Source organism: Notolepis coatsorum (assembly GCF_963971535.1).
Source record: "Notolepis coatsorum genome assembly, chromosome: 4".
Taxonomy (NCBI): Eukaryota; Metazoa; Chordata; class Actinopteri; order Aulopiformes; family Paralepididae; genus Notolepis; species Notolepis coatsorum.
Genome location: NC_140168.1, coordinates 34,069,320 through 34,096,445, shown reverse-complemented (window position 1 = coordinate 34,096,445; position 27,126 = coordinate 34,069,320). Strand labels below are relative to the sequence as shown.

At 43.7% G+C, this 27,126-nt stretch overlaps 1 protein-coding gene across 4 annotated transcripts in view; it reads right to left on the bottom strand.

The window, feature by feature from the left end:
- The window catches only part of vps52 (VPS52 subunit of GARP complex), a gene marked incomplete at its 5' end in the record, with an annotated part of 63,655 nt that overhangs the window by 13,572 nt on the left and 22,957 nt on the right, over window positions 1–27,126 (bottom strand). For 3 of the 4 annotated variants that reach the window (XR_014619598.1, XM_084313135.1, XM_084313137.1), the window contains 7 exons: window positions 6,346–6,464; window positions 8,752–8,863; window positions 9,108–9,173; window positions 10,279–10,329; window positions 13,810–13,917; window positions 14,358–14,453; window positions 14,733–14,856. Coding sequence is in view for 3 of the 4 variants with exons in the window: in XM_084313135.1 (XP_084169261.1) it covers window positions 6,346–6,464; window positions 8,752–8,863; window positions 9,108–9,173; window positions 10,279–10,329; window positions 13,810–13,917; window positions 14,358–14,453; window positions 14,733–14,856 (676 nt within the window). The remainder of the gene's footprint in view (window positions 1–6,345; window positions 6,465–8,751; window positions 8,864–9,107; window positions 9,174–10,278; window positions 10,330–13,809; window positions 13,918–14,357; window positions 14,454–14,732; window positions 14,857–27,126) is intronic. The other variant, XM_084313136.1, reaches the window with a different exon arrangement.

Sequence of the window (27,126 nt, the reverse complement as noted above, 5' to 3'; positions counted from 1 at the left end):
GCGCAGCGGAAGCAGCGGCGGTGGTCCTTGACCCACTGGCTCACATCCTCCGTGGTCAGCTTCTTGAATTCCTCGCACTGATGGAGCCGATGTTCTCCCTCACAGTACTGGCACTCAATCTTCCACTGGTCCTCTTTCGTCGAGGGGGTGTTGTGGTTGGAGTGCTGCGGTACTGACTCTGATTGGTGCATGACAGTCACCGATCTTCTTCCATCATTTATTCTCCTGGGTCCCTCTCTGGAGCTTGGCGTGCTCCGCCCGAAGGTATCCAGTCGTAAGCTGCTGACTTCTCTCGCCAGGAAGTCGGCCAGATCAAGGAGGGATGGCTCGGGGCCGTCGGGGTCGCGGTAGTCCCTCTGCCGCCGAAAGCGCTCCTGTCTTGCGGGTGGCAGCTTCTCCAAAATCCTCTCAACGTTAGAGTTGGCGTATAGCTCATGCCTGCCCTTCTCCCGTTGCGCTCCCAGCATCCCCACCAGGGACTGCACTTTGATTGACAGGTCGTCTAGTGAGCGATTGTCTGTGGCTGGGGGTAGGCGGTCAATATGCCTTATCTCTTCTATTTACGTAATCCCATATACGTCCATATCTCTGGTCCAGCGCTGCAAGGGCCGCTGTGTATGGGGTCGAAGAGGAGGCATAGGCTAGCGCTATATTATGCGCTCGCGGTACTTTCAGGTGCTTCAGTAATATTGCATACTTGTGGCGTTCATCACCAGCGACATCCACCATCATTGTCTCTAGGCACATCCGGAGCTCTGTGTACTGTGCTCGAGTCTCGTAGACGAAGTCGGGAAATGACGGCGTGGCAATGTATGATGTCATGGATGACTGGCACATCGGTGAGCGTTGGGGGAGAGGCCTCCTAGGCGAGTCTCCTCTTGCGTGTCGTCTTGGGCTGGTACTTGGTGGGTACCGAAGGTCGGGTACCCAGGTGCTGTTCCGCGGGGCTGACGGTGCGTCAAACTCACCCGTGAGTTGAGTCGGGGGTTTGTAGCGCAGGGCCTCGGGGCTGACTTCTGGGCTGTACTGGACCTCCTGGTCCCGAGTACGTTGCTGCTGGTCGGGGCTATACTGGGCCTCCTGGGCCAGAGCACGTTGCTGCTGGTCGGCTTGACACTCCTCTTCCTCCTCCTCCTCTTCCTCTGCTAGGACCTGGAGTCTTCTGTTCAGTCTCTCGGCGTGGTTCGGTTCTGTACCCCGGTTGCTAGGTGTCGTATGGACCGGCTGGGGAGGGGGTTCAGAGACGTGGACAGGCTCCTCCTGTAGGCGGGGTTCGGAGACGTGGACAGGATCCTCCTGTAGGCGGGGTCCCGGGTCGCTTCGTCGGGTAGGGGAATGTGTCCTAGACCCATGTCTTGACGACCTCTGGGAGCTCCGTGCGGAGTGAGGGGGTGTCGCCATGGCAACCAGTTTGTCCATCAGCTCCGCCTGCAGCCGGTCGCGCTCTGCCTCGCGCCGGGCATGGGCTGCGTCGCGCGCGGCTTCGCGCTGGGCGTTGGCGATGTCGCGCTGCGCATTGGCGCTGGCCTGGGCAGCGTCGCGCTGTGCGTTGGCGACGTCGCGCTGGGCATTGGCGCTGGCATGGGCAGCGTGGAGCTGTGCATTTGCGACGTCGGCGCGGCTTCTCTCGATGTTCTCTTCTGTCTGGAGGCGTCTGGTCTCCAGTCTTATTCGGTCGTCCTCGCTCCTTTGTTGCGCCTGGAAGCGCTCTCGCTCACCTGCGTAATGTTCGCGCTCGCACGTCTGTTGCGCTTGAAGTCGATCGCGTTCGGTGGAGGCTGCCAGGGTGGCGATGAGTGCTTGCGCCAGCATCTTGTCCGCCTCGCTGGGGGAAGACGCCGTTCGGGGCGATCGACTCCCGGCAGTACTGGTTGGAGATCCATTCTCCTGTTGCGTACCGAGGAGATCCGTCTCCTGGGTGCGCGTCTCTTTAGGGTTGTCTTCCTCCCGGGGCTGATCGGGGGCTATGTCTGGGGGTAAAGTCGTGTCAGTTCCCTCCTGGTCCCCACCGTGAGCTTGGTCAGTTACATTAGCACCCACTAGGGCCTCTCTGGTCGGGGTAACCTGGTTGTTAGGGTCAGACATAATTTTACTTTCTACTTTTTCCGCGTTTAACTTCCCTTTAAAGCTAGGTATTGGACTGACAGAGTATGCCTCTAGGTAGGGAGGTGGCTGTCATCTGCGCTGCGGGCGATCTAGCTTAGGAGAACCGTTTGTGGAGTGTTCGTCATCGGCCATGCCAATATTAATATTATATTAATATTACGCTAATTATTATCTCGGCTATCGAAGGACCAATTGTAACTGAGGGGTACAATTCCCTGACTGTATTAATCAAGTACTGATATCATTAATCACTACCGTCTATGTACTTCTGGCCAATACTGTACATGAGTATTATTAGATTGGAACACTCCCACAATAACACGGTTTTCCACACAGAATACTAGTTTAGAATATTTATTACATAAAGGGAATAGTATTACATGACTTAGTTGCGCTTATAAGGCAAATAGAATGTGCAGGTAAATCAATAATGGATATTAAGGATGATCTCTATGGTGCTCTGGGAAAAGGGGGTACTACCGGTTGTAAGCCAGCAGAGGGGGCCAAAGCTCTATGCAAGTCAATGGTTCACGGGGGCAATATCACCCCTGGAGCAGCGGGGATAGGCAACCTGGTCCCAGGATGCGCGCCGTGTAGGTGAGAGCCGTGGAGTCTCTGCTCCGGCAGAGACGGGCTCGAGTGGAGGTCCTCACGGTAGATGTGTAGATCCCACAGCAGCAGCGGGCAGACGGTTCTGCTCCAGCCGCCACAGTCAAAGCACTGAAGAATAATCCTTGCCGGAAAGTGGCTCTGCTGGCGGGGTAAATCCTCCGTGTTGCGCGGTAGTGCGCGGTGGTTCAGAGTTGAACTTGACGTTGGTCTCTCCTATTTGCACGCGGCTATAAGTGCTCTGTATAGACGCACAATTACTCACTTCACGTGGTCTTTGACTCGTAATGAAGGCTTTTACTAGTAAATAGCGAACGGTACCTTGAACAAAGGTATTAGGATAATACGACTCTATTTGGGGCGATACGAGCCCTGCTGTACCGCACGTTGCGTGGTGGGTAAGGCTTTACTCGGTAACTGAACCAGACTGAACTGAAGGCGAACTGAAAGAGAACTGCAAGGGGGGTTCTACATTTCTTGCGCCATATATATATGTACCGTGAACAAATAGTACCTATCTCATTTCTGTCGCCTCTCGGTCTCGTAGCCGTGGGCGAAAGCGGGCATGTTTGGGCAAGTCCTGGCGGCAGCTTTCAAGTCAGCTCGAGGGGGTAAGGCTTTACTCGGTACCTGGCGCCAGGGGATCGCTTCCAATAGGGGAACGAATACCATGGTCTGTCCTGCTAGACTAAAGGGATATTCAGTGCATATTGTACAAGGAATATGCAGGGGATATCAAACGATATACAAATATTATACATGGGATCTCAGGCAATAAATATATATATTCGGTTTAATCTGACCCTTTGTAACAATATATGTTATGATGAATGGAAAATGGGGGACCCTGATGTAAACAAGACGAAAGTCTTTCTCTGGTATGCATCCCCTTAACAATTGTGTGTATTGAGCTGTAATGTACCCATTCTGCAATCTGGTAATAACATTTTCAATCAATCAATCATTCCAATAACAACCGCTAACTTCATAATTCATCTGTATCGCAACCGAATCACGGATTTCGTCGAGGCAGGTAGCATTATGTCGGGGAAAATGAAATGAAATAAACAAATGTGAATTAAAGAAGTTAAAACGAAGTTTAGCCTATTAAATTGTTTAAAAAGCCTATAGCCAATGACGTATTTTAACGCGACTGGCAAGGACTGGGAGGAGGGGGAATTGAATTGCAACCGTGTACAAGCAAAACTTTTACTGTAAACGGCGTCTAACCTGACTGCATAAACGCAACGTCCATTATGCTTAAATTAATGTGTGTTTATTGTATAGCAATAAGGTTGGATGAATTCGGCAATTGTATAAAGATGTAAGCACTGTCTATCTGTAATAAAATGTTCAATCAATCAATCCCATCCACACAGATGGAATGCCTTGAAACAGCGCTGCTCACGGCGGCAACGTCTCTTTTTTTTCTTTGAACTACTTTTTCTGCGGATGGTTGTCAATAAATCTTCAATTAATGTGTGTTTATTGTATAGCAATAAGGTTGGATGAATGCGGCAGTTGTATAAAAGCCATTACACCACACGCAATCGTGGGTTATGAGAATTAGACCATGTCTAGGGGGGTCTAACGACCACCCCTAGGCATGGTCTAATTCTCATAACCCACTCCTACGTGTGATGTAATGCTTAATTGAATGAGTGCTCCTGCCAGAGTCTTCAGGGTATTCTTGTTTATCAGAGAGGAGATCCGGTACAAGAATCTAGTTCTTTGGTTGACTTTTTTTTATTACATTGGATGCCATTTTGTCACAGGAAAGATTTGCCTCTAGGATGGAACCCAGGTATGTAATTTCATCTTTCCTTGTGACAATATTGTCACCCACTGTAACTGAGAAGCTGTCGGTCTTGCTGAGTTCCAGCCCAGAGCTCTGCATAAAAACTCACGACTTGTAACATTCTAGTCGCACATCTCTCTCAGCACTTCTTCTGTACTGTCAGACTGTTGATTGATTGACACTGTACAAACAAAACTGTACATTGGATTATTGACAAGACCATACTTGGTAATTTACTGTACATTGGAGGGGGTTGTGTTCGGACATTTACAGGGGCCAGTTTCGAGTTGCAGTCTCCCTTAGGTGTTTTTTGAGAGTGTTTTTGAAAGTGGGTAGTGATTCACATTCCTTTACAGCTTTGGGTAGGGCGTTCCACATTGATGTGGCATAATTGCGAAACGTGTTTAGTCCCTTGTTTGAGCCGAATCTGGGTTTAACATGATTTGTGGAGCTCCCTCTGGTGTTGTGATCGTGGTATTCACCGACCTTTGGGAAGTATTTTGACATGTACATGGGTACCTTGGTCGTGTAGTGTATCTTGTAGACCAGGCCCATTGCAAGTTGCTGTACTCTGTCGTCTACTCTAAGCCATCCTAGGTTGTCAAAGTGGGCAGGGGTGAGGTGGGTTCTAGGAGTAAGGTCAAGCAGTAGTCTGACCAGTTTGTTTTGAGATGTTTGTAATTTTGTTTTTAGCGCCTTTGAGGTGCTTTGGTACCATGAGGTGCAAGCATAGTCGTAGTACCCTTGAATGAGTGCTCCTGCTAGAGTCTTCAGGGTATTCTTGTTTACCAGTGAGGAGATCCGGTACAAGAATCGAGTTCGTTGGTTGACTTTTTTTATTACATTGGATGCCATTTTGTCACAGGAAAGATTTGCCTCTAGGATGGAACCCAGGTAGGTAATATCTTCTTTCCTTGTGACAATATTGTCACCCACTGTAACTGAGAAGCCGTCGGTCTTGCTGAGTTTGTTATTTGAACCGAAGAGAATGGACTCTGTTTTGCCCATGTGTAATGATAGTTTGTTATCAGCGAGCCATATGCAGATTTTGCCTAGTTCTGAGCTGAGGGTTTTTTCAACCTGTAACTTGTTCTTGTCAGAGACCAGCAGGGCTGAGTCGTCCGCAAACAGGAACAAGTTGCAGTCACAAGCTGACGACATGTCATTTGCATAAATTAGGAACAGTAGCGGACCTAGTATGCTTCCTTGTGGAACACCACAGCTTACTGTGAGGGGGGGGGGGATAGGGTACCGTTTACCTCCACCATCTGCTCTCTCCCCTCCAGGTAGGATTGCATCCAGCTCACTGATAGACTATCAAAACCAATTGCTTTTAGCTTGTCAATCAGAATGGTGTGATTTGGCAGATATTTGGCAGATATTTGTCCAGCTGTTTTGCTCCGGCTGCTCAAATAAACAAACAACGGAACGTCCATTTGTTTCCTTTTAATCTTTATTTCATCAGCTCTATCGAATCTCTATCATAGAAATATTCCCATTACAAGGTGAACAGACAAAAAAACGTTATCTTTTTAAATAAAAGTTAAAACATAATGTATATATACTTTTATTGCCGATGTTGACAACATTTTCTGTTTAGGACATAATCTGCAGTTGAAAATAGGCAATATATCGCAATATCGTGATTTATCTATATTGTGACTATAGTATTGTGATAATATCGTATCGCGGGGCCTCTGGTGATTCCCACCCTTAATACCTAATACACCCTCTGCCATCTCCATAACACCACATTAACATTCTGACTTTTGAGGAATAACCTTTCAGCAGCCTGGAATGAAAGTTACTCCACACAGTCTATAGTGGGTTACCTGTATGATACTGGTGCCATTTTTGAAGTTGGTGAAGGACCTCATGACATCCTGACTCATGGCCTCCACAGACTGCTTCCATGTGCTGGAAAACCCACGCACCAACTGGGTGATACGGGCTGAGCGAAAGAGAGAGGGGGGGTGTAGAGAATAAACAAGTGAGGAATGCCGACGTTGAACAGCTCTGCTAGCTCGACCCGCTCCACTATCTTTGTTTTGACTCCGTCCCTGGCTACTTGGCACCTATCTCGTCAACCTAGCAAACACTTTTGACCCATATATCTCTCCCCCTCACAGGCCCTGAACTCATACAGAACAGATTCAGTCTAAACGGCTAAACACAATTAAAAGGTGTTTACCTATGTACTTTAGAATTAAAAGGTGTATAGTTATATAGTACTTATTTCTGTCATACTCAATAAAAACAAGCCATGTCCTTCAATATGTACAGACATAGATATTGTAAAGGACTATGTGCAGGTATATATGCAGTGAGAATAAATATATACGGTATACATAAATATATATACAGTATATATGGTATATACAGCCTTATTGTACATGCCATCATACAGAGCTATGGGTTATATGCAGGTGTACAAGCAAGTATATAGAGGTGTTATATGCAGGTAAAATTCAGACAAATATGGGAATATATATGCAGAAAATATCAAGATATAAATGTAAATATGCTGTATATACAGCACTGGTGTACATGCTATCATACAGAGTATATGGGTAGACAGTGAAAGCAGTAGGTAGGTATAAATTGAGTAGGCAACATAGTTCAGATTCGTACAGTATGGGTAACGGAGCCTAAGGTGTAGGCAATGGATCAACATGCAGAACATGAATTTCCCCAAGGGGATTAATAAAGGTTCAACTCAACGTAATTGTCATTGCCCTTTATTCTGCATTTCCAATATATGGTTAAAACCACTGACGTGAGAGATTCCTGACGAAGACATATTAGAAACAATACTAATCCGGTATCTTTCACTGCATACCCCTCACATTCATCATAGAAACAATACTAATCCTGTATCTTTCTTCGCTGACCCCTCACCTTCATCATAGAAACAATACTAATCCTGTATCTTTCTTCGCTGAACCCTCACCTTCATCATAGAAACAATACTAATCCTGTATCTTTCTTCGCTGACCCCTCACCTTCATCATAGAAACAATACTAATCCTGTATCTTTCTTCGCTGACCCCTCACCTTCATCATAGAAACAATACTAATCCTGTATCTTTCTTCGCTGACCCCTCACCTTCATCATAGAAACAATACTAATCCTGTATCTTTCTTTGCTGACCCCTCACCTTCATCATAGAAACAATACTAATCCTGTATCTTTCTTTGCTGACCCCTCACCTTCATCATAGAAACAATACTAATCCTGTATCTTTCTTTGCTGACCCCTCACCTTCATCATAGAAACAATACTAATCCTGTATCTTTCTTCGCTGACCCCTCACCTTCATCATAGAAACAATACTAATCCTGTATCTTTCTTTGCTGACCCCTCACCTTCATCATAGAAACAATACTAATACTGTATCTTTCACTGCATACCCCTCACCTTCATCATAGAAACAATACTAATCCTGTATCTTTCTTCGCTGACCCCTCACCTTCATCATAGAAACAATACTAATCCTGTATCTTTCTTTGCTGACCCCTCACCTTCATCATAGAAACAATACTAATCCTGTATCTTTCTTCGCTGACCCCTCACCTTCATCATAGAAACAATACTAATCATGTATCTTTCTTTGCTGACCCCTCACCTTCATCATAGAAACAATACTAATCCTGTATCTTTCTTCGCTGACCCCTCACCTTCATCATAGAAACAATACTAATCCTGTATCTTTCTTCGCTGACCCCTCACCTTCATCATAGAAACAATACTAATCCTGTATCTTTCTTCGCTGACCCCTCACCTTCATCATAGAAACAATACTAATCCTGTATCTTTCTTTGCTGACCCCTCACCTTCATCATAGAAACAATACTAATCCTGTCTCTTTCTTCGCTGACCCCTCACCTTCATCATAGAAACAATACTAATCCTGTATCTTTCTTTGCTGACCCCTCACCTTCATCATAGAAACAATACTAATCCTGTATCTTTCTTTGCTGACCCCTCACCTTCATCATAGAAACAATACTAATCCTGTATCTTTCTTTGCTGACCCCTCACCTTCATCATAGAAACAATACTAATACTGTATCTTTCTTCGCTGACCCCTCACCTTCATCATAGAAACAATACTAATCCTGTATCTTTCTTCGCTGACCCCTCACCATAGAAACAATACTAATCCTGTATCTTTCTTCGCTGACCCCTCACCATAGAAACAATACTAATCCTGTATCTTTCTTCGCTGACCCCTCACCTTCATCATTCTTCAGTCTGTCCAACTGACTCTTCTCCATCAGGGTCTCAGCTTCCTTCACAAAGGCGATCATCCCTCCGAAGGGAGGAGACAGGATTTCCTCAATAAACTCCTGAAGGAGAGGGAGAAAAACACAGGTTTGAAGAGAAACATTATGTGTCCTGGCCAGGAGTAAAATTAGGGTTTACCTGTGTCCTGGGTAAGAGTAAAATGATGGTTTACCCGTGTCCTGGGTAAGAGTAAAATGATGGTTTACGTGTCTTGGCCAAGAGTAAAGTGATGGTTTACCTGTATCCTGGTCAGGAGTAAAATTATGGTTTACCTCTGTCCTGGACAGGAGTAAAATGATGATTTACCTGTGTCCTGGCCAGGAGTAGCTGCTGGAAACCTTCCACCTCTTTACTGTCGTCTGCTGCCCTCTCCTGGAGACATGAGATACTACATCAGTCAGACAGAAACCAGCAGGAAAAAGGGTTGGTAGGAACTACAAGGTTTTAGCCCAAATTAGGATGTTCCAGTTGGAGTGAAAATATTTCTTTCCTCAGATGCTTGTAAAAAACATTTGACTGATTCAGTGATTAATTAGTTAAAAAACATTAATTAATTAGCACAAACAGAAAGAGATTCATTCTGACACTTGCGTTGCATAGATTATTGATCAAGCGATAGGAGACAGGGACGAGATGTCTCGTTTGTATTGTTTTTAGATGCAAAGCGCCCCGTAGTCTGGAAAATGTCACTAACTCACTCACTTACTCACTCGCATGTAGCCACTCTGCCTGTAGTGGCTGCTCACAGGCATGGCACTTTGTGTACGACCAGTTCAATCTATGAGAGAATGCTTCGTATCTATGACACTCTGGGCCTGACTTACTAAAGGTTTGCATATGTGAACTGGATATCACCCACACAAGTCTTTCTTAAAAAAAGTCTTTCAAATGTGCAAAATAACACACCATGTCCATTTAGTACATTTGCCTTAACCCTTTCACACACCACACTACAAAGGGTTAATGCTTTCACCACCACATTACAGAAGGTTAACCCTTTCACTAACACACTACAAAGGGTTAATGCTTTCACCACCACACCACAGAAGGTTAAGCCTTAATGAATAGGTGTTTCTACCCAAGTGTGCAAAATACAAGGAGCAGCAAATGCAAATAGGTGAATTCAGCAGCTCTGGGCAGGCAGACCTCTAAGGAAGCACAGGAACATGGTAAACGGACTGCATTTATATAGCGCTCTCATCCAAAGTGCTTTCAAACGTGTGCCCCACATTCACCCATTCACACGCCGACAGCGGAGGCGACCATGCAAGGTGCCGTCCTGCTCGTCGGGAGCAATTAAGGGGTTAAATGTCTTGCTCAAGGACACTTCGACACACTGCCGGGGGGATTGGAAGGAAGCGGAAGAAGACCGCCCAGCACAGAATCAGCCGGAGAGCGGTTCATGAAGGACCTTTACTCATTCTTAAAGGGTTAAAGGGTTAAAGCAAGTCAAGTCCTCACCACGATTCACACTTACATTTGTTGTAGTAGTAGCCAAACGGAAGTGATCATGCACAGCAACTGTAGCCTGAAGAGAATACAATTTGAAATGGTATCATGTCTTCCTATTCCCCTCTTTTCACCAACATTTATTTATTTTCAACTGAGGGGTCTTTCTTTTCTTTGCTGTAACCTCAACAAAACGCACTTATTTTCCTCCACTAACAAATGCACGTTTCAGGCAAGCGCCTCCGCAAAAACAGAGAGACTCAGACTCAGCTTCTTCCCCCAGGCCATCAGAACACCAATCTCTCCACACACAAGCACACATGAACACACACACACACATCCTCACTTACACTCTCTCACACACCCCACACGAAATACACTACAAAAAAATTCACTTTAGGGCGGCTGGGTGGCGCAGCGGACATTTCGCTCGTCACCAACGCAAGAGACACCGGGTTCGACTCCGGCTGTCGGCGTTGCCTCCGGCTTGGGCCGGCCGTCATACTAACTCAATTGGCAGAGTTAGCGGGTGGAAGTCGATGGGTGGTAATCTGGACGTTGTGGACATCGACTCCTACAGGTCGGTTGGGGGACGCCTGCACAGCAGAGACAGGAAAATAGCGAGGGTAGTGTGAGCCTCCCATATGTTACTCCTTGCCAAATGGGAGTCCGCGCTGGCAGGTGAAAAGATGTGACAGGCTGCCTCCACATGTATCGGAGGGGACATGTGATGCAAGGCTTCTATCCTCCCTACAACCGACCAGTGGGGGGCATATGCGAGCAACGTTCAAGACAATTACTATGTCTATTTCATTATCTATTCTATTTTATTATTTGTATTTTTGCACAATCAAGGTGGGCATGGCCACCTACATTTCACTGCATGTCTCGTTTATGTATGTGACAAATAAAACTCTTGAATCTTAACACCTCTGATTGGATGGAATTTCATTTTACGCTTGCTGCCATTCTGTTCTACGGCCAAACTCTGGAAATACGCAAAACCCTCCTGCTGCCACCGCCCTGTTCGCACCCGTCGCGCCACTGTTCTTAGCCGATCACCCGCAAAACGTGCATGTTTTTTTTAATGACGTGGACCTCTCTGTACATACGGAGGAAAACACACATGTATGTTTTTATATACAAGGCCACCCTATGGAAGCTTCCCCTATATCTTTCTAGTCTAATTTAATTTAATCTAAATTTCGTTGTAACAACTGTAACAATGACAATAAAGATCTATTCCATATTCCATTCTAATTTGCTTTGCCTCTAGCAGCTACCATACCAGGTCAACAAGATGGCTACTTTTAAAAACTCCCAGAATACTCACTGAACTAAGAAGGAAGGACAGCTTTTTCTCGCTCCGCACCTTGGGCATGGAACGGGCTACAGGACCATATCCACTTAGATACTCTGGTCTCTCTTGGCAAATTTAAATCTCTGTTACATGACTTTTTACAAGAAGAATTTAGCTGCTTTCTGTAGTCGGGACCCCACTGCAAAATTACTCTATTACCCTAAGTCAGTGTGTTTTATGTGATGTATTGTATATTGTATACATTTTTTTTTGTATTTTATTTTTTTATTATTTTTTAAACAAACACATAAACAAACATGACAACACACGATAAGATAAAGCATTAATTGTCAGAGCACATCCAATGAGATCACATTTTAGTTAATTGTCTTATATAAGATATACCCCTAATACCTGTTATCTAAAAACCTACACACATATGCTCCAGCTCGAACCCCCCCCTCCCGGACCCCACCTTGAGAAGTACCTCCACTATCCCTCGCACCTAACCAGACACTACCATTATAAGCTAGCTTTTATTCTCTCCACCACTTCTAACCACATTGACATTTTGGATTCATTGAGACCCAGAATTCTTGCTGTAGATATTTCTTGATAAATCACATCGAGATATGTAAGAAACCAAACTTTACGGCACATTTTTTCCGGTTGAAACCAGCGTGATGCGATCAGCTTTTTAGCTACTGTGATACCCGATAAAACCAATCTCTTTAGCTGTGGATTCACTGCAAACTCAAAAACATCATTCAATAGTAATACAGAGGGGTGTACAGGTATATTCCAAGATACGAGTTTTGATAATTGTTGGGTCACATCTTTCCAGAATGCCTTGACTGGTGGGCAGTCCCAATACATGTGCATAAATGTCCCTTCGTCCCCATTTGTACATTGGGTGCATTTGGAGTCTTGTTTAAGCCCCATTCGGCACAGTCTTATAGGAGTCAAGTATGTCCTGTGGATATAGTTAAGATTGATTTGTTGATGATCCGGGTTCCTTGATGTAAGTCGGACATTTGCCCAGGCTCCTTGCCAATCAAAGTCATTTTCCAGGTCTGGTATATCCCTCCTCCAGACAGAGTCTAGTTGGAGGGTTTCATACGAGGACGTTAGTAATTGATGATAAAATTCTGAAACAAAACCTCTAGATGTCTCTCTTTCGTAGAAGAATTTGTGGTATCTGTGGTGTTCAATTGGTCTGTCTAATGGAACACCGTGAGACTTCAAACATAACTGTTTGTAAAAAAGCCATGTGGACTTGGTGAGATAAAAAAATTTGCGTATTTCTTTATCACTACAAAAACCCTGTTTGTTAAAAACATCCCCTAATGAGTGTATGCCTTGCTCTTCCCATATAGGGAATCTTATAGGTCGTTTTTCAATTAAGAGTGCATTGTTATTGAATAAGGGAGTATGATTGTGCCATTTATGTGGGTTAGGATTTTTTTTTTGTGATTCACGCCATATCCGGATCGCATGAGTAATTATGGGGCCAAATTTCCATTCACAGTGCTTGATTGGTAGTTCAGTGTATGCTATGTCCTTCAGTCTATGTGGGGCTACTATGTTTTCTTCTAATTTTCTCCAGGATACTAATGCTTGGGGGTCAAACCATGTTGTCAATGGTCTTAATGTGTACGCCTTAAAATATTGGAAAAAATCTGGAAATGCCATGCCACCATCTGCTTTATTTCTCTGTGCGGTGGATCTTTTTATACGTGGTGGTTTGTTATTCCAAATAAATTTGTATGTGGAGGAGTGTAATCTTTTCCAGTAACCCTCTGGAGGGGGTAACGGTAGCATTGAACTGAAGAAGTTGATTCTAGGTAGTACATCCATCTTAACTATTGATATCCGTGCTTGTACTGTGTTTTTAAGTTTTGCCCATCTATCAAGGTCGTCTTTGATTTTGTTTTGGATTTTTGTGTAATTGTGCTTCACCGTTTGTCTTATGGTGGGGAATATTTCCACTCCCAAGCATCTGAAATGTTTTACCATCGGTATCTCTCCTGGGAGGGTTGTATCTTTTTTTGCAGGGGTGTTAAGTGGAAGGAAAGCCGACTGTATATTGTATACATGCACTTTTGTTGTGTTCTTGTGTGATGTATCGCACATCTTATTGCCGTGTGATGTATTGCACATTTTATTGCTGTTATCTTGGCCAGGTCTCCCTTGCAAAAGAGCTCTCGTATCTCAATGGGACTTCCTGGTTAAATTAAATTAAAATACAAATGTTCTCACCATGAGCACACTGAGCATCATGTCGTAGTTGTTGATGAGGAAGATGAGCTGGTCTCTCCTGGAGGGGAACTCCGCTGCCATCTTGAGCACAAAGTTCTCCACCTCAATCTGCAGAGCAACGGCACGCGTTACAAATCGATCACATTTATTTACGTTTATATTTTACGATATTGGTAATCAACATAACTAATAATGGTCTTTTAGGACACAAAGTTGAATATCAGAAATCCTGATATTTTTTAATCGTTGAGTTGAGTTTGAGAGGGTTTTATTTTTAATTTTTTTTATAAACCGATGCCATTCTGGAAATACTAACTGGATGAACGTGGCACAAAACGATTGCTTTTCAATGCCTCATGCTCAAGGGCATGCAAAATATTGTTTGTTGACGCACACATATGACAGAGTTTGATTTTGATATCGGTTGGAGTCGCAAATGCGAATGGCCTCTGGAAGTTAGGGAAATACATTGCATGATAAGCTTTTCTCTGATAATTCTGCACAGTGAATTTCTTATGGGGGAGGGGGGGCAACTTAATTTTTTTTACCTGCAGCTGTCCCAGCAGTGCATGTGTTCTCTCATTAGGGAATGTCTGGTTGATGCTGACGATAGCAGAAGAGAACTCTGCATATCGACGAGTGATCTGAAAATAAAAACAAAACAATTAGAAGAAGATTACTTTTCAAATTGTCAATGTAAACAAGGCCATTTAAATGTGTCTTTTCGCATATCCCTCCTAGTTACACATTGTCGACTATCCCTTCATGTACATTTGTATATTCTGGTATTGTGTGTGTGTGTGTATCCATACATAACGTGGCCAGGTGTTAAGTAAAGCAGGTACATTTTTGTGAATGTGAGTCTCCATTTTTTTTTTGACCATTTATAATGTTGTGTGTGTGTATGATGCGTGTGTCCATACATAGTGCGGTCTGGTATCCAGTACTCCTAGCTTCTGAGGGTCAGTGTTTCTGATGCTGTGAATGTTCATCTCCAGAATCATCTCAAATCTGGGCCACAACAACTCCAGCACGGCCTCCCAATACCTGACCGACAGACAAGAGATGCAGAAGAGGGAATGAGATCATCGTAGTCTGTGCTTCTTAAAGGAACAAGAAGATAGATACCAGTTTCCTCTCTGTGCATTCAGTAGAAAGCTATCTGGCTGCACGTTAGCCTAGCTTAGCCCAATGAATGGAAGCGGACATGACCGGTTAACCTTCGGGGGAGGTGTTAGTTGGACAATGTCTAGGCTAACTGGTCATGTCCGCTTCCATTCATTGTGCTAAGCTAGGCTAACATGCAGCCAGATAGCTTTCTACTGAACGCACAGAGGAAACTGATATCTATCTTCTTGTCTGGCATGGTCATGCTGGACCTACAAAAGGCCTTCGACACTGTCAATCACTCCATTATGATTGACAAGCTAAAAGCAATTGGTTTTGATAGTTTATCAGTGAGCTGGATGCAATCCTACCTGGAGGGGAGAGAACAGATGGTGGAGGGAAACGGTACCCTATCCCCCCCCCCCCCCCCCCTCCCCCCTCCCAGTGAGCTGTGGTGTTCCACAAGGAAGCATACTAGGACTGCTACTGTTCCGAATTTATGCAAATGACATGTCGTCAGCTTGTGACTGCAACTTGTTCCTGTTCGCTGGACGACTCAGCCCTGCTGGTCTCTGACAAGAACAAGTTACAGGTTGAAAAAACCCTCAGCTCGGAACTAGGCTAAATCTGCACCTGGCTCGCTGATAACAAACTATCATTACACCTGGGTAAAACAGAGTCCATTCTCTTTGGTTCAAATAACAAACTCAGCAATACCGACGGCTTCTCAGTTACAGTGGGTGACAATATTGTCACAAGGAAAGATGAAATTACATACCTAGGTTCCATCCTAGAGGCAAATCTTTCCTGTGACAAAATGGCATCCAATGTAATAAAAAAAAAAGTCAACCAACGAACTAGATTCTTGTACCGGATCTCCTCTCTGGTAAACAAGAATACCCTGAAGACTCTGGCAGGAGCACTCATTCAAGGGTACTACGACTATGCTTGCACCTCATGGTACCAAAGCACCTCAAAGGCGCTAAAAACAAAATTACAAATATCACAAAACAAACTGGTCAGACTACTGCTTGACCTTACTCCTAGAACCCCTGCCCACTTTGACAACCTAGGATGGCTTAGAGTAGACAACAGAGTACAGCAACTTGCAATGGGCCTGTTCTACAAGATACACTACACGACTAAGGTACCCATGTACATGTCAAAATACTTCCCAAAGGTCAGTGAATACCACGACCACAACACCAGACGGAGCTCCACAAATCATGTGAAACCCAGATTCGGCTCAAACAAGGGACAAAACACGTTTCGCAATTATGCCACATCAATGTGGACCGCCCTACCCAAAGCTGTAAAAGGATGTGAATCACTACCCACTTTCAAAATCAAATCAAATTTATTTATAAGGCCCAACAACACATGTTAACACTTTAATCGCCGTTGACGCTGAAACACATCTTTCCCCGCCATGCTCATTCTGCCGAAGACGCTGGACAGCGTCTTTGATATCAATATTTCAAAAATCTGTGATCGAAATCATATTTCTCCCCCGGAGACATGAGATGTACTGTTGAGTCCCTCTCAACTCTACAACGGTTCAAGAGCGCCATCTGGTGGCCGATCGGCGGATCGCCCAGGGGAGAAACAGGAAGTGGAAGCTGGTGCTCATTTCAATTTGGTCCGATCACTCAGTAATAGTCCCAGGACTCGAGCTGATCACAACGGATAGTGATCCGTTACCAATAACTCGATAAACAACATGATTTGGACGTATATACTATTATACAACCTGGAAATGGATCGGATATTTCGACATCCCATAATAGAAAAAAATTCTGTTCCACGCTCATCTCCCAACGGCGAGAGGAAGCTACGGTGAGTTTCAGCGTTATTTGTTAATGTCTTCGATACTAACTGCTCTGATGATCATATCACCCACACTAGATGAATGATATAACGTTGCCCACAGAATTATAAATGACCCCCCGCCCATCCGGTCAACATTAGATCATACGTAGTAACTCCTAGAACCACGTCCAGTTGACATTTTTTATCTCGCACAGATTCCTACCAAACTGTATTTGATCATCAATATAATGCATTTAGGGCTATAAATCAAGTTCTGGAGAAAGCTGCAGAAAACGATAAAAACATACTTATACTTTAGACCGTATTTTAGTATGAATATGTGAATGAAAAAGTATAACGTTGCTACACCCTGAACAATAGATATAGGACATTGAATGGGCCATAGTAATGTAAATTGAGCAATACAATTTAAAAAGTTATAGCCCTGCAAAGAAGGGGAACTTCTCCATGTTAAATAGGGCTGGCGAGGGATGGTAAATTATGAATTTAACCCCGGCGATCAACGTGTTAATGTCCCCATGGGCCGTACAGGTCTTCTTTAAACAAGTCAAGAAGAAAACATAACAATAAGTCAAGAACAGAACAAGGACACCATAAGGTCCAACAAATTTTAAATAAATGCAAATAAATGAAAGAATGCAAGCACTCCCAGGCATACCCCACGCGAAGGTAAGGAAAAACTCACTAAAACCTAACAATAGGTAAAAATGCTCCACAGGCAGTGTGGAGGAGAGAAACCTTAGAAGGGCCATTCAAGGGGGGATCTCCCTTCTTAGATGTCGGTGATAATAGTTGTTCTGAAGGTCCAGATTAACACATAAAGTCCACGTTTATTATTTTGTATACCTTATATATTGTTTATGTATATAAGATATATATTTCACGTCGTCTATTTACCTAACAGTATTTTATCATTCGCCTCTTTGCATATGTTCCATTCTTAACGCCGTAGGCGCATGCACCTGTAGACAGCGTGAGCGCATGCGCAGGGTTTTAGAACATAGTGTGAGAGAGCAAAACGTTTTGGCGCAGCAGTAAACAGACCGCAAGCAACGTATCTTGATAGAGAGCTGGACGGCTAATTAGATACAACCATAATATTGTCGAGCCACCATTGGCAGAGCAGAGTGACTTGTTTGAGCAAAGTGAAGTAAATAACAATCTCTATAGATTTGCAGACGGGCAAATAAGAAAGTAACGTTGAGAGACTTCTAGCTGAACCCAGCGGCGTTCTGGATTCAACTAACTACTACGGACTACATGCGTGTTAGCCTTAGCATAAAAGGGCTAACTAGCTAGTGACCATGCCATCGGGCGTTTGGAATATTAGCTATTAATCCTGCCATCGGGCGCTTGGAATACAGGAACCAGGTCCGTATGAGACCCCCTATCCAGCGACGACAGGATTATACCACGTTGGTCTGCAGCTCTCTGGAGTAGGAACTCCAGAGAATATCGTCTCCATCATTCTCTTGCTTCCCCCGTGCTGTTCACTCCGGCTCCCTCCATTCAGAGCTCAAACGGTCTGGTACCAGTAGTTTAGGAACTATACTTACCTCGGACATTGTTGCATTGACATTATCTTAGTAACAGGAGATCTGTGCTATATAATATGTATGTTTGACTTTAATATTAAAGTGATTATTTGAACTTGGTATCACTGTCCCCTCGCAGTTAATAGTTAATATTGCGATCTTCTTTGAGGAAAAAGTGGAGAACATCCGCAGCTCCTTCTCCCAACCCCCACCCATTCCAAATGCTGAATCGAGAACCTCATCCTTCACTCTGTCATCTTTCTCTCCCATTACAGAAGCAGAGACCCTGACACTGGTAACGTCAAACCGTCCGACTACTTGCCAGCTGGACCAGCTACCCTCCCCACTCCTCCAGACCATAGCACCAGACATCCTCCCATTCCTAACTGCAACCATCAACTCCTCACTCAACTCGGGGGTGGTCCCCACCTCCCTAAAACAAGCCAGAGTCACGCCGCTCATAAAAAAACCAACCCTGAACCCTACCGTCATAGGCAACTACCGTCCCGTCTCTCTTCTCTCCTTCCTTTCTAAAACACTTGAACGTGCTGTATCCAACCAACTTACTGCTTATCTCTTACAGAATGACCTCCTAGACCCTAATCAGTCAGGCTTCAGGACTGGTCACTCCACAGAGACAGCCCTCATTGCGGTCACAGAGGCACTTCACTTAGCAAAAGCGAAAGGCCTCTCCTCTGTCCTGATTCTCCTAGATCTATCTGCAGCCTTCGACACAGTCAACCACCAGATCCTCCTTGCGGCCCTCGCAGGAATGGGAGTGGCTGGCTCTGCGCTGACATGGCTGTCATCATACCTCAATGACCGCTCCTACCAAGTGTCATGGAGAGGGACCCTGTCGGCCACCCGCCCCCTGCGGACGGGTGTCCCCCAGGGCTCGGTTTTAGGACCCCTTCTCTTCTCCCTCTACACTAAATCACTGGGTAACATTATCACGTCTCATGGCTTCTCCTACCATTGTTATGCCGACGATACTCAACTCTTCCTCTCCTTCCCTCCCTCAGATATCCACGTCTCTGAGCGGATCTCGGCCTGTCTGTCCGACATCTCAGCCTGGATGACGTCCAACCACCTCAAACTGAACCTAAGCAAAACAGAATTGCTCCACCTGCCGGCCAAATCCTCCCCCCTAACCGACCTTTCAATCACAGTCGAGAATACAGCTGTGACTGCGTCCCCGACCGCCAAGAACCTTGGTGTTGTCCTCGACGACCAGTTGAACTTCTCTGCTCACATCGCAGCGACGACCAGAACCTGCCGATTCCTCCTGAGCAACGTCAGAAGGATACGCCCCTTCCTGACAAAAGAAGCCACCCAACTCCTCGTCCAATCAACAGTCATCTCCCGCCTCGACTACTGCAATGCACTGCTCGCTGGCCTCCCGGCCACTGCCACTAAGCCTCTTCAACTCATTCAGAACGCAGCGGCCCGCCTGATCTCAAACCTACCGAAGTCGGCCCATGTCACCCCACTTCTTAGGGACCTGCACTGGCTCCCCATTGCTGCACGAATCCGCTTCAAGGCCCTCGACCTAGCATACCGTGCGGCAAAGGGAACCGCTCCCGCCTACCTCCGGTCAATGGTCTCTAACTACACACCCTCAAGACCCCTACGCTCTGCATCTTCTGGCCGCCTCAGACCTACTCCTATCCAAGCTCCGGGAGGGTCATCAAAGAGAAGTCGCCTATTCTCAGTCCTTGCCCCACAATGGTGGAATGAACTACCCACCCCAGTTAGGACAGCCGAATCACGTCCAATCTTTCGCCGTCGACTAAAGACGCACTTCTTCAACCATTATCTGAATTAAAAAAAAAAAAAAAAAAAAACCTAACTAACCGTACTGTCATGCACTTGTCCTAATAAACTAACCTACACTGTAGCACTCAACACTTTGATGAACATTGTTGCTCAGCTGATAGAGTTGTGCCCTTCCTGATGGCTTGTCGTACAGAACTTGTAAGTCGCTTTGGATAAAAGCGTCAGCTAAATGACTAAATGTAAATGTAAATGTAATAGAGTGTCCGCCATTTTGTGTACATTTAATGTCTGGCTAATTAATATTTAGTAGTGGTCTAACCTATCCTTTAAATACAGTCAGGGTCGTGTAGCCCCTTAGCTACAGTAGTGTTGCAGACGGACAGTTGGTAAGCATGCACTCAAGTGTGTAGTGAAACACAGATGAGTGCATGCAATAGCAACTGAACATTTTGAAAGATTAAAGATAGAGCTGATAGCGATAGCAACTGAACATTTTGAAAGATTGAAGATAGAGCTGATAGCGAATCTATTTGAGGCACAGGGGCGGCGCAGAGAGTGTCGCATCCTCCCCGTCTTAATCACGGGACATTCAACACTCCGGTCATTGCTCAAAACCACTCTCAAAGAGCACCTACGGGAGACTGCAATTCGAAACTGGCCCCTGTAAATGTCCTAACCCAACCCCCTCCAATGTACAGTAAATGTCCTAACCCAATAACACACGAGACCCTCTTCTTGGGAAACATTATGGGAAATGTGCTTCCCCTCTTCTCCAGAGTCAGACCAGAAGATAGATACCATGTCCTCTCTGTGTGTTCAATAGAAAGATATCCAGCTGAATGGAAGCATATACGGACCACTAGGAATTGGCATCTATCTTCTTGTCCGAGAAGACAGTAATGCTATTTCCCAGTCATGTTTAATTTCCTTTTCATTTCGATCTTTATTTAATCTCAAAGGATCACCGAGAGCAAGATCTCATTTACAATGACGTCGGGAAATACACAATAAATATATAGAAACAGAGTCAATCAATTAAACATTTAAAATAGGGGGGCAGGTGGCGCACGGAGATTACGTTCGTCACCAACACCGGGAGACACTAGGATTCGCCTGTTCGAATCCAGCTCCCGCCGTTGCTATCAGCTTGGCTGGCCTCTCACACTGATACAATTGGCTGTATCAGGGGGTGGGAAAGCTGAAGGGTGGGTCCTGGGCGTTGTGGACAGCGACCCCTACAGTTCGGTCGGGGCGCCTGCTCAGCGAGGGTTGGAACTGAGGAGAGATAGTGTGGCCTCCCACACGCTACGCTCTCCCCGGTGAGAACCTGCGCGGCCAGGTTGGCCTGCCCCAGGCTGCACATGCGTCGGAGGAAAGCATGCAACAGTCTCCGGTCTCCCGGACCAACAGTAGGGGAAAGTATGCAACAACCAGGAAGGGTGGGATGGGAGAAAAATCGGGAAAAAAGGAGGGGAAGAAATATTAAAAAAAATAAAATAAAAAAAAAACATTTAAAATAATTAAAAACAAGTGCGGACTGTGGTGAAGTGGTTTGCTATTAATGATTGAAACTGACCAATAGATACAAATACATTTCGTTTTAAAGTGCATTGCAAAACATCCATGTTTCTGGGGCACAGAACCTAAAATGTTGCTGTGTTCCTTTAATGTTTGTGCCATAAACAGAATAAAAGCCAAAATGACCGTTTCCTATTATCCCCAATTACTAGTTACAAAGCACAAAGGAAAGAGATGATCGCATCATCAAATCAAGTCACAGTATAATTTGAACAATTATCATACTTTCCCCTATGATCATCGTTCATGCGGACCTTCCATAACCAGTAGAATTTTTACTTCACACCCATTACCAGAGATTGTCCCAGTCTTAAACACAATAATCATAGGTGTATGTTGTATTATTTTTTAAACAAACACATAAACAAACATGACAACACACAATAGGATATACAAATACACATATGCTCCAGCTCGTACCCCCCTCTCCCGGACCCCCCATTGGATAATCCAACCATTATAATTTGTTCCTAACCAGACACTACCATTATATGCTGGCTTTTATTCTCTCCACCACTTCTAACCACATTGCCATTTTGGATTCATTGAGACCCAAAATTCTAGCTGTTGATATTTCTTGATAAATCACATCGAGATATGTAAGAATCCAGACCTTACGGCACATTTTTTCCGGTTGAAACCATCGTGATGCTATCAGCTTTTTAGCCACTGTGATACCGGATAAAACCAATCTCTTTAGCTGTGGAGGTACTGCATGCTCAAAGACATCATTCAGCAGTAATACAGAGGGGTGTACAGGTATATCCAGAGTTAAGAGATTTGACAATTGCTGGGTCACTTCTTTCCAAAATATCTTAACTGGTGGGCAGTCCCAGTACATGTGCATAAATGTCCCTTCATCCCCATTTGTACATAAGGAGCATTTGGAGTCTTGTTTAAGACCCATTTTGTTCAGTCTTATAGGAGTTAAGTATGTCCTGTGAATATAGTTAAGATTGATTTGTTGATGGTCCGGGTTCCTTGATGCAAGGCGTACATTTGCCCAGGCTTCTTGCCAGTCAAAGTCTATCTCCAGGTCTGGTATATCCCTCCTCCAGACTGAGTCTAGATGTAGGGTTTCATACGAGGCCGTTAGTAATTGATGATAAAAATCTGAAACAAAACCTCTCGATGTCTCTCTTTCATAGAAGAATTTGTGGTATCTGTGGTGTACAATTGGTATCCTTAATGGAACACCGTGAGCCTTCAAACATGCCAATAACTGTGCGTAAAAATAATATGAGGACTTGGTGAGATTAAATTTTTTGCATATCTCATCAAAACTACAAAAACCCTGTTTGTTGAAAACGTCTCCTAATGTGTGTATGCCTTGCTTTTCCCATCTAGGGAATCTTATAGGTTGTTTTCCAATCAAGAGTGCATTGTTATTGAATAAGGGAGTATGATTATGCCATGTATGTGGGATAGAGTCTTTTTTTTGTGTTTCACGCCATATCAGGATTGCATGAGTGATTATGGGGCCAAATTTCCGTTCGCATTGCTTAATTGATAATTTGGTGTACACTATGTCCTTCAGCCTATGTGGAGCTACTATATTTTCTTCTAAATTTCTCCAGGATACTGATGCTTGGGGATCAAACCATGTTGTCAGTGGTCTTAAAGTGTATGCCTTAAAATAGTGGTGGAAATCTGGAAATGCCATACCACCGTCTGCTTTGTTTCTCTGTGCGGTGGATCTTTTTATACGTGGTGGTTTGTTATTCCAAATAAATTTGTATGTGGAGGAGTGTAATTCTTTCCAGTAACCCTTTGGAGGGGGTAACGGTAGCATTGAGCTGAAGAAGTTGATTCTAGGTAGGACGTCCATCTTAATTATTGATATTCGTGCTTGTACTGAGTTTTTAAGTTTTGACCACCTGACAAGGTCGTATTTGATTTTGTTTTGGATTTTTATGTAATTGTGCTTCACCGTTTGGCTTATGGTAGGGAATATTTCAACTCCCAAACATCTAAAGTGTTTTACCATCGGTATCTCTTCTGGGAGGGTTATATTTCTTTTTGCAGGGGCGTTAAGTGGGAGGAAGGCCGACTTCGGCCAATTTATCCTAAATCCCGATAAATCTCCAAAGTCCTCAATCAACTTGAGAATATGAGGCAATGCGGTGTTGGGGTTTTGCATGAACAGTATTACGTCGTCCGCATATAAACTAATTTTGTGTTGTGTGCCCTTGATTACGATTGGTTCTATGGATTGGGATTGTCTTATATATTGTGCTAAAGGCTCTAATGATAGATCGAATAGTCCGGGACTAAGGGGGCAACCCTGTCTGGAAGACCGTGATACTGGAAAGATTTCGGAGGTGATTGTACCTGTTGTAATCATGGCCGATGGGTCTTTGTATAATACTTTAATCATATCAATGAATCCTTTTCCTAACCCCATCCTTTCTAACACTGCCCATAGATACGACCATTCCAACCTGTCAAAAGCTTTCATTGCATCCAGGGACAGCATCGCCTTAGGTGTGTCCTTGTTAGCATCTAGTACGTGTAGTAATCGTCTTATGTTATCAGTGATCAGGCGGCCTCTTATGAAGCCTGTTTGGTCCGGATGAATTAAAGACGTCATATGCTTTTGTAGTCTGATGGCTAATACCTTAGAGTACAGTTTGATATCGGTTCCGAGGAGGCTTAAAGGTCTGTAACTACCGCACTCGGTGGGGTCTTTGTCTTTTTTGAGGAGGACTGTTATGAGTGCAATATTGTCATTCTTATGGAAGTTCCCCTCCTTGACTGAGTATAAAATCATATTTAGTAATAAGGGTCCAATTATGTCCCAACAAGAGAGGTACATTTCTGGTGGGATACCGTCTCTTCCAGGGGCCCTTCCACTTTGCATTTCAGATATGGCCTCCCTAAGTTCATCTAGTGTGATCGGTGTTTCTAACTGTTTAGCGTCATCCTCTGAAAGTTTAGGGAGGTTAATTTGATTAAGATATGTGTCCATCTTGTTTTGATCGAAGGTCGTTTCTGATTTGTATAAGTTGGAGTAGAATTCTTTGAATGTCGTGTTTATTTCTTTGGGTTCTGTAACAAGTCCTTGTTGTGCTCTAATGGTAGTTATATCTGCAAATTTTGCGTTGACTCTTAGTCGCATAGCTAATAGGTGACTTGGTTTGGAACCTTGGGAGTACTGCTGTTGTCTTGTGCTACGTATTTGCAATTCAGATTGTTGTCTGTATATGGCGTTAATCTCTTTTTTTAGTATATTGACTTGATTTTCCAGTTGAACCGAGTTGTTGTATTGCAAAGAATTAAATAACGTTGAGTAAAGTGTTTCCAGTTCAGCCAGTTTTGAGCATCGATTCTTGCGTATTTGGGAGGAAAAGCTATCAGTGAAATCCTTGATCATTCCCTTTGTCGACATCCATAATATTCTGGGGTCCTGCACCGAATTCACATTTATCCGTAGGAATACCGTAAGAGCTTCTTTGATTTGTGTAATGAATTCCTTGTTATTAAGCAGCATCGTGTTAAATCGCCATCTTGGGGCTCGGGATGATAGTATACCAAATGTTCCTTTTAAGAGTAAATAACAGTGATCAGACAATGCATTGGGTATCATTTCCACATCGTAGTTATCAAATAGTCTCGGGGTTGTGAAAACGTAATCTATTCTGGATAATGTATTATGTCTCGCAGATCGACAAGAGTACTTCCGGGTCATGGGGTTGAGTGAACGCCATAAGTCATTTACACCTGTAATCTTCGACCAATCCTTTAATGCATTAGATGCATTTTTTTGTTCATTGGAAAAGGAGGGGTTTGATTTGTCCATCCTTGGGTTCCAAATGGCATTAAAATCCGCACCGATTATAAATGAGTATTCGGGAAGGTCTAACATTGCTCTGGTAAGTGTAGTGAAGAAACTAACTTCGTATAAATTTGGGGCGTATACCGCTACCAACGCTATTTTTCTGTTCTTATGTAAAATCTTAGCTATAGTTATCCGACCATCTGCATCAGACCATACTCCCTTCAATTCAATATTCAACTTCCGTCTAACGACTATGGCTACTCCCCGAGTTCTCGTTCCAAAGGAAGAGTGACTGATGTTATGATATGTGTTGTCCGCTAACATATCTATGTCTTTCTCTAAAATGTGCGTTTCGCTTAGCAGAGCTATGTCCACCTGTTCTTTTTTCATCAGTGTGAGCACGCTTTTTCGTTTGTGTTGTTTATTTATTCCACCAGTGTTCCATATCATTATGTTCAAACTAGCCATAATCTATACATGTTGTTGTATGGTTGTTGGTAATGCAATATTTTTTTTGACGCTTCTATTGAGGCTAATGTGGGCAGGTCTCTAAATGGCTGGAATAAGGAGGAGGTGAACGGAGGGGGGAGGGGGTGAAGTACATAAAACAAAATAACCCTGCCGTCTTGTACAGACGGGTTACACATAAAACACATACGGCCCATCCCTAATGGATGGGCTAAAATGATTAACATCGTTCCAGTGAAGCTGAGAGGAGTCCCGCCGCGGGAGAGTAAAAGGCCAATCTATCGAGTGATAAAATCGGCCCCTCTCCGCACACCCCCCCCATCCCCACACCGCCGTATCAATTGGTAGTAAATAGTTACAAAACCCAACAGTACTGGAGCTTCACTCCTTGTCTGTAGGTGTAATTTCAATCAGATATTTAAAGATAATATAGGCTACTCGCATCCGATAATTTGACCAAAAATAGTATGACCATTTTCTTCTGTTTAATCCCCCCCACCTATTACTACCATTATTTTTGTCCACATATTGTGGCCCTTATGGATTTAAAGGAAAAATTGCAATCAGGAGAAAAATAATAATAATAATAATAATAATAATAATAATAAACTATGGGAATTAATCATATTTTTTTGTGTATATATTCAAATTGGAAGTTACATTGGTCTGTTTGTTTGTCTGAATTGCATGAATACGGGTGTAATAAATAATAATAATAATAATAATAATAATAATAATAAAAAAAATAATAATAATAATAATAATAATAATAATAATAATAATAATAATAATAATAATAATAATAATAAGACAGATAGTTGTACCACTGATCTATAATCATGATTTTGAATCCATTGTTTGATATCTGAAGGAGTTAAGAGTATTTAAACCATAAATCACGTGACTAAAGCATATCATGAAACTGTATAGCCCATATCAGATAAAGTGATACAAATTAAATTAAAGAAGAAAAAAAAAAGAAGAAATGTGGGGAGAGCCCGGGAGATTACGGTGACTATAAAAAAAAATATCATCCTATACCATGAACTACTGTAGCACTCCATAGGTTATAGATATGCTTGCCATAGTTTTTATCCGGACTACTCCATTCCAACTCATTGTGGGGGGTTGGGGGGGAGCCCCAATATTTGTGTCTGAAATCAAAGCTAGACATTTCAATCATAAAAACTAGTCTTTTAATACATAATAATTAATAACCTATACCAGTATAATGTGAAGTGAGCC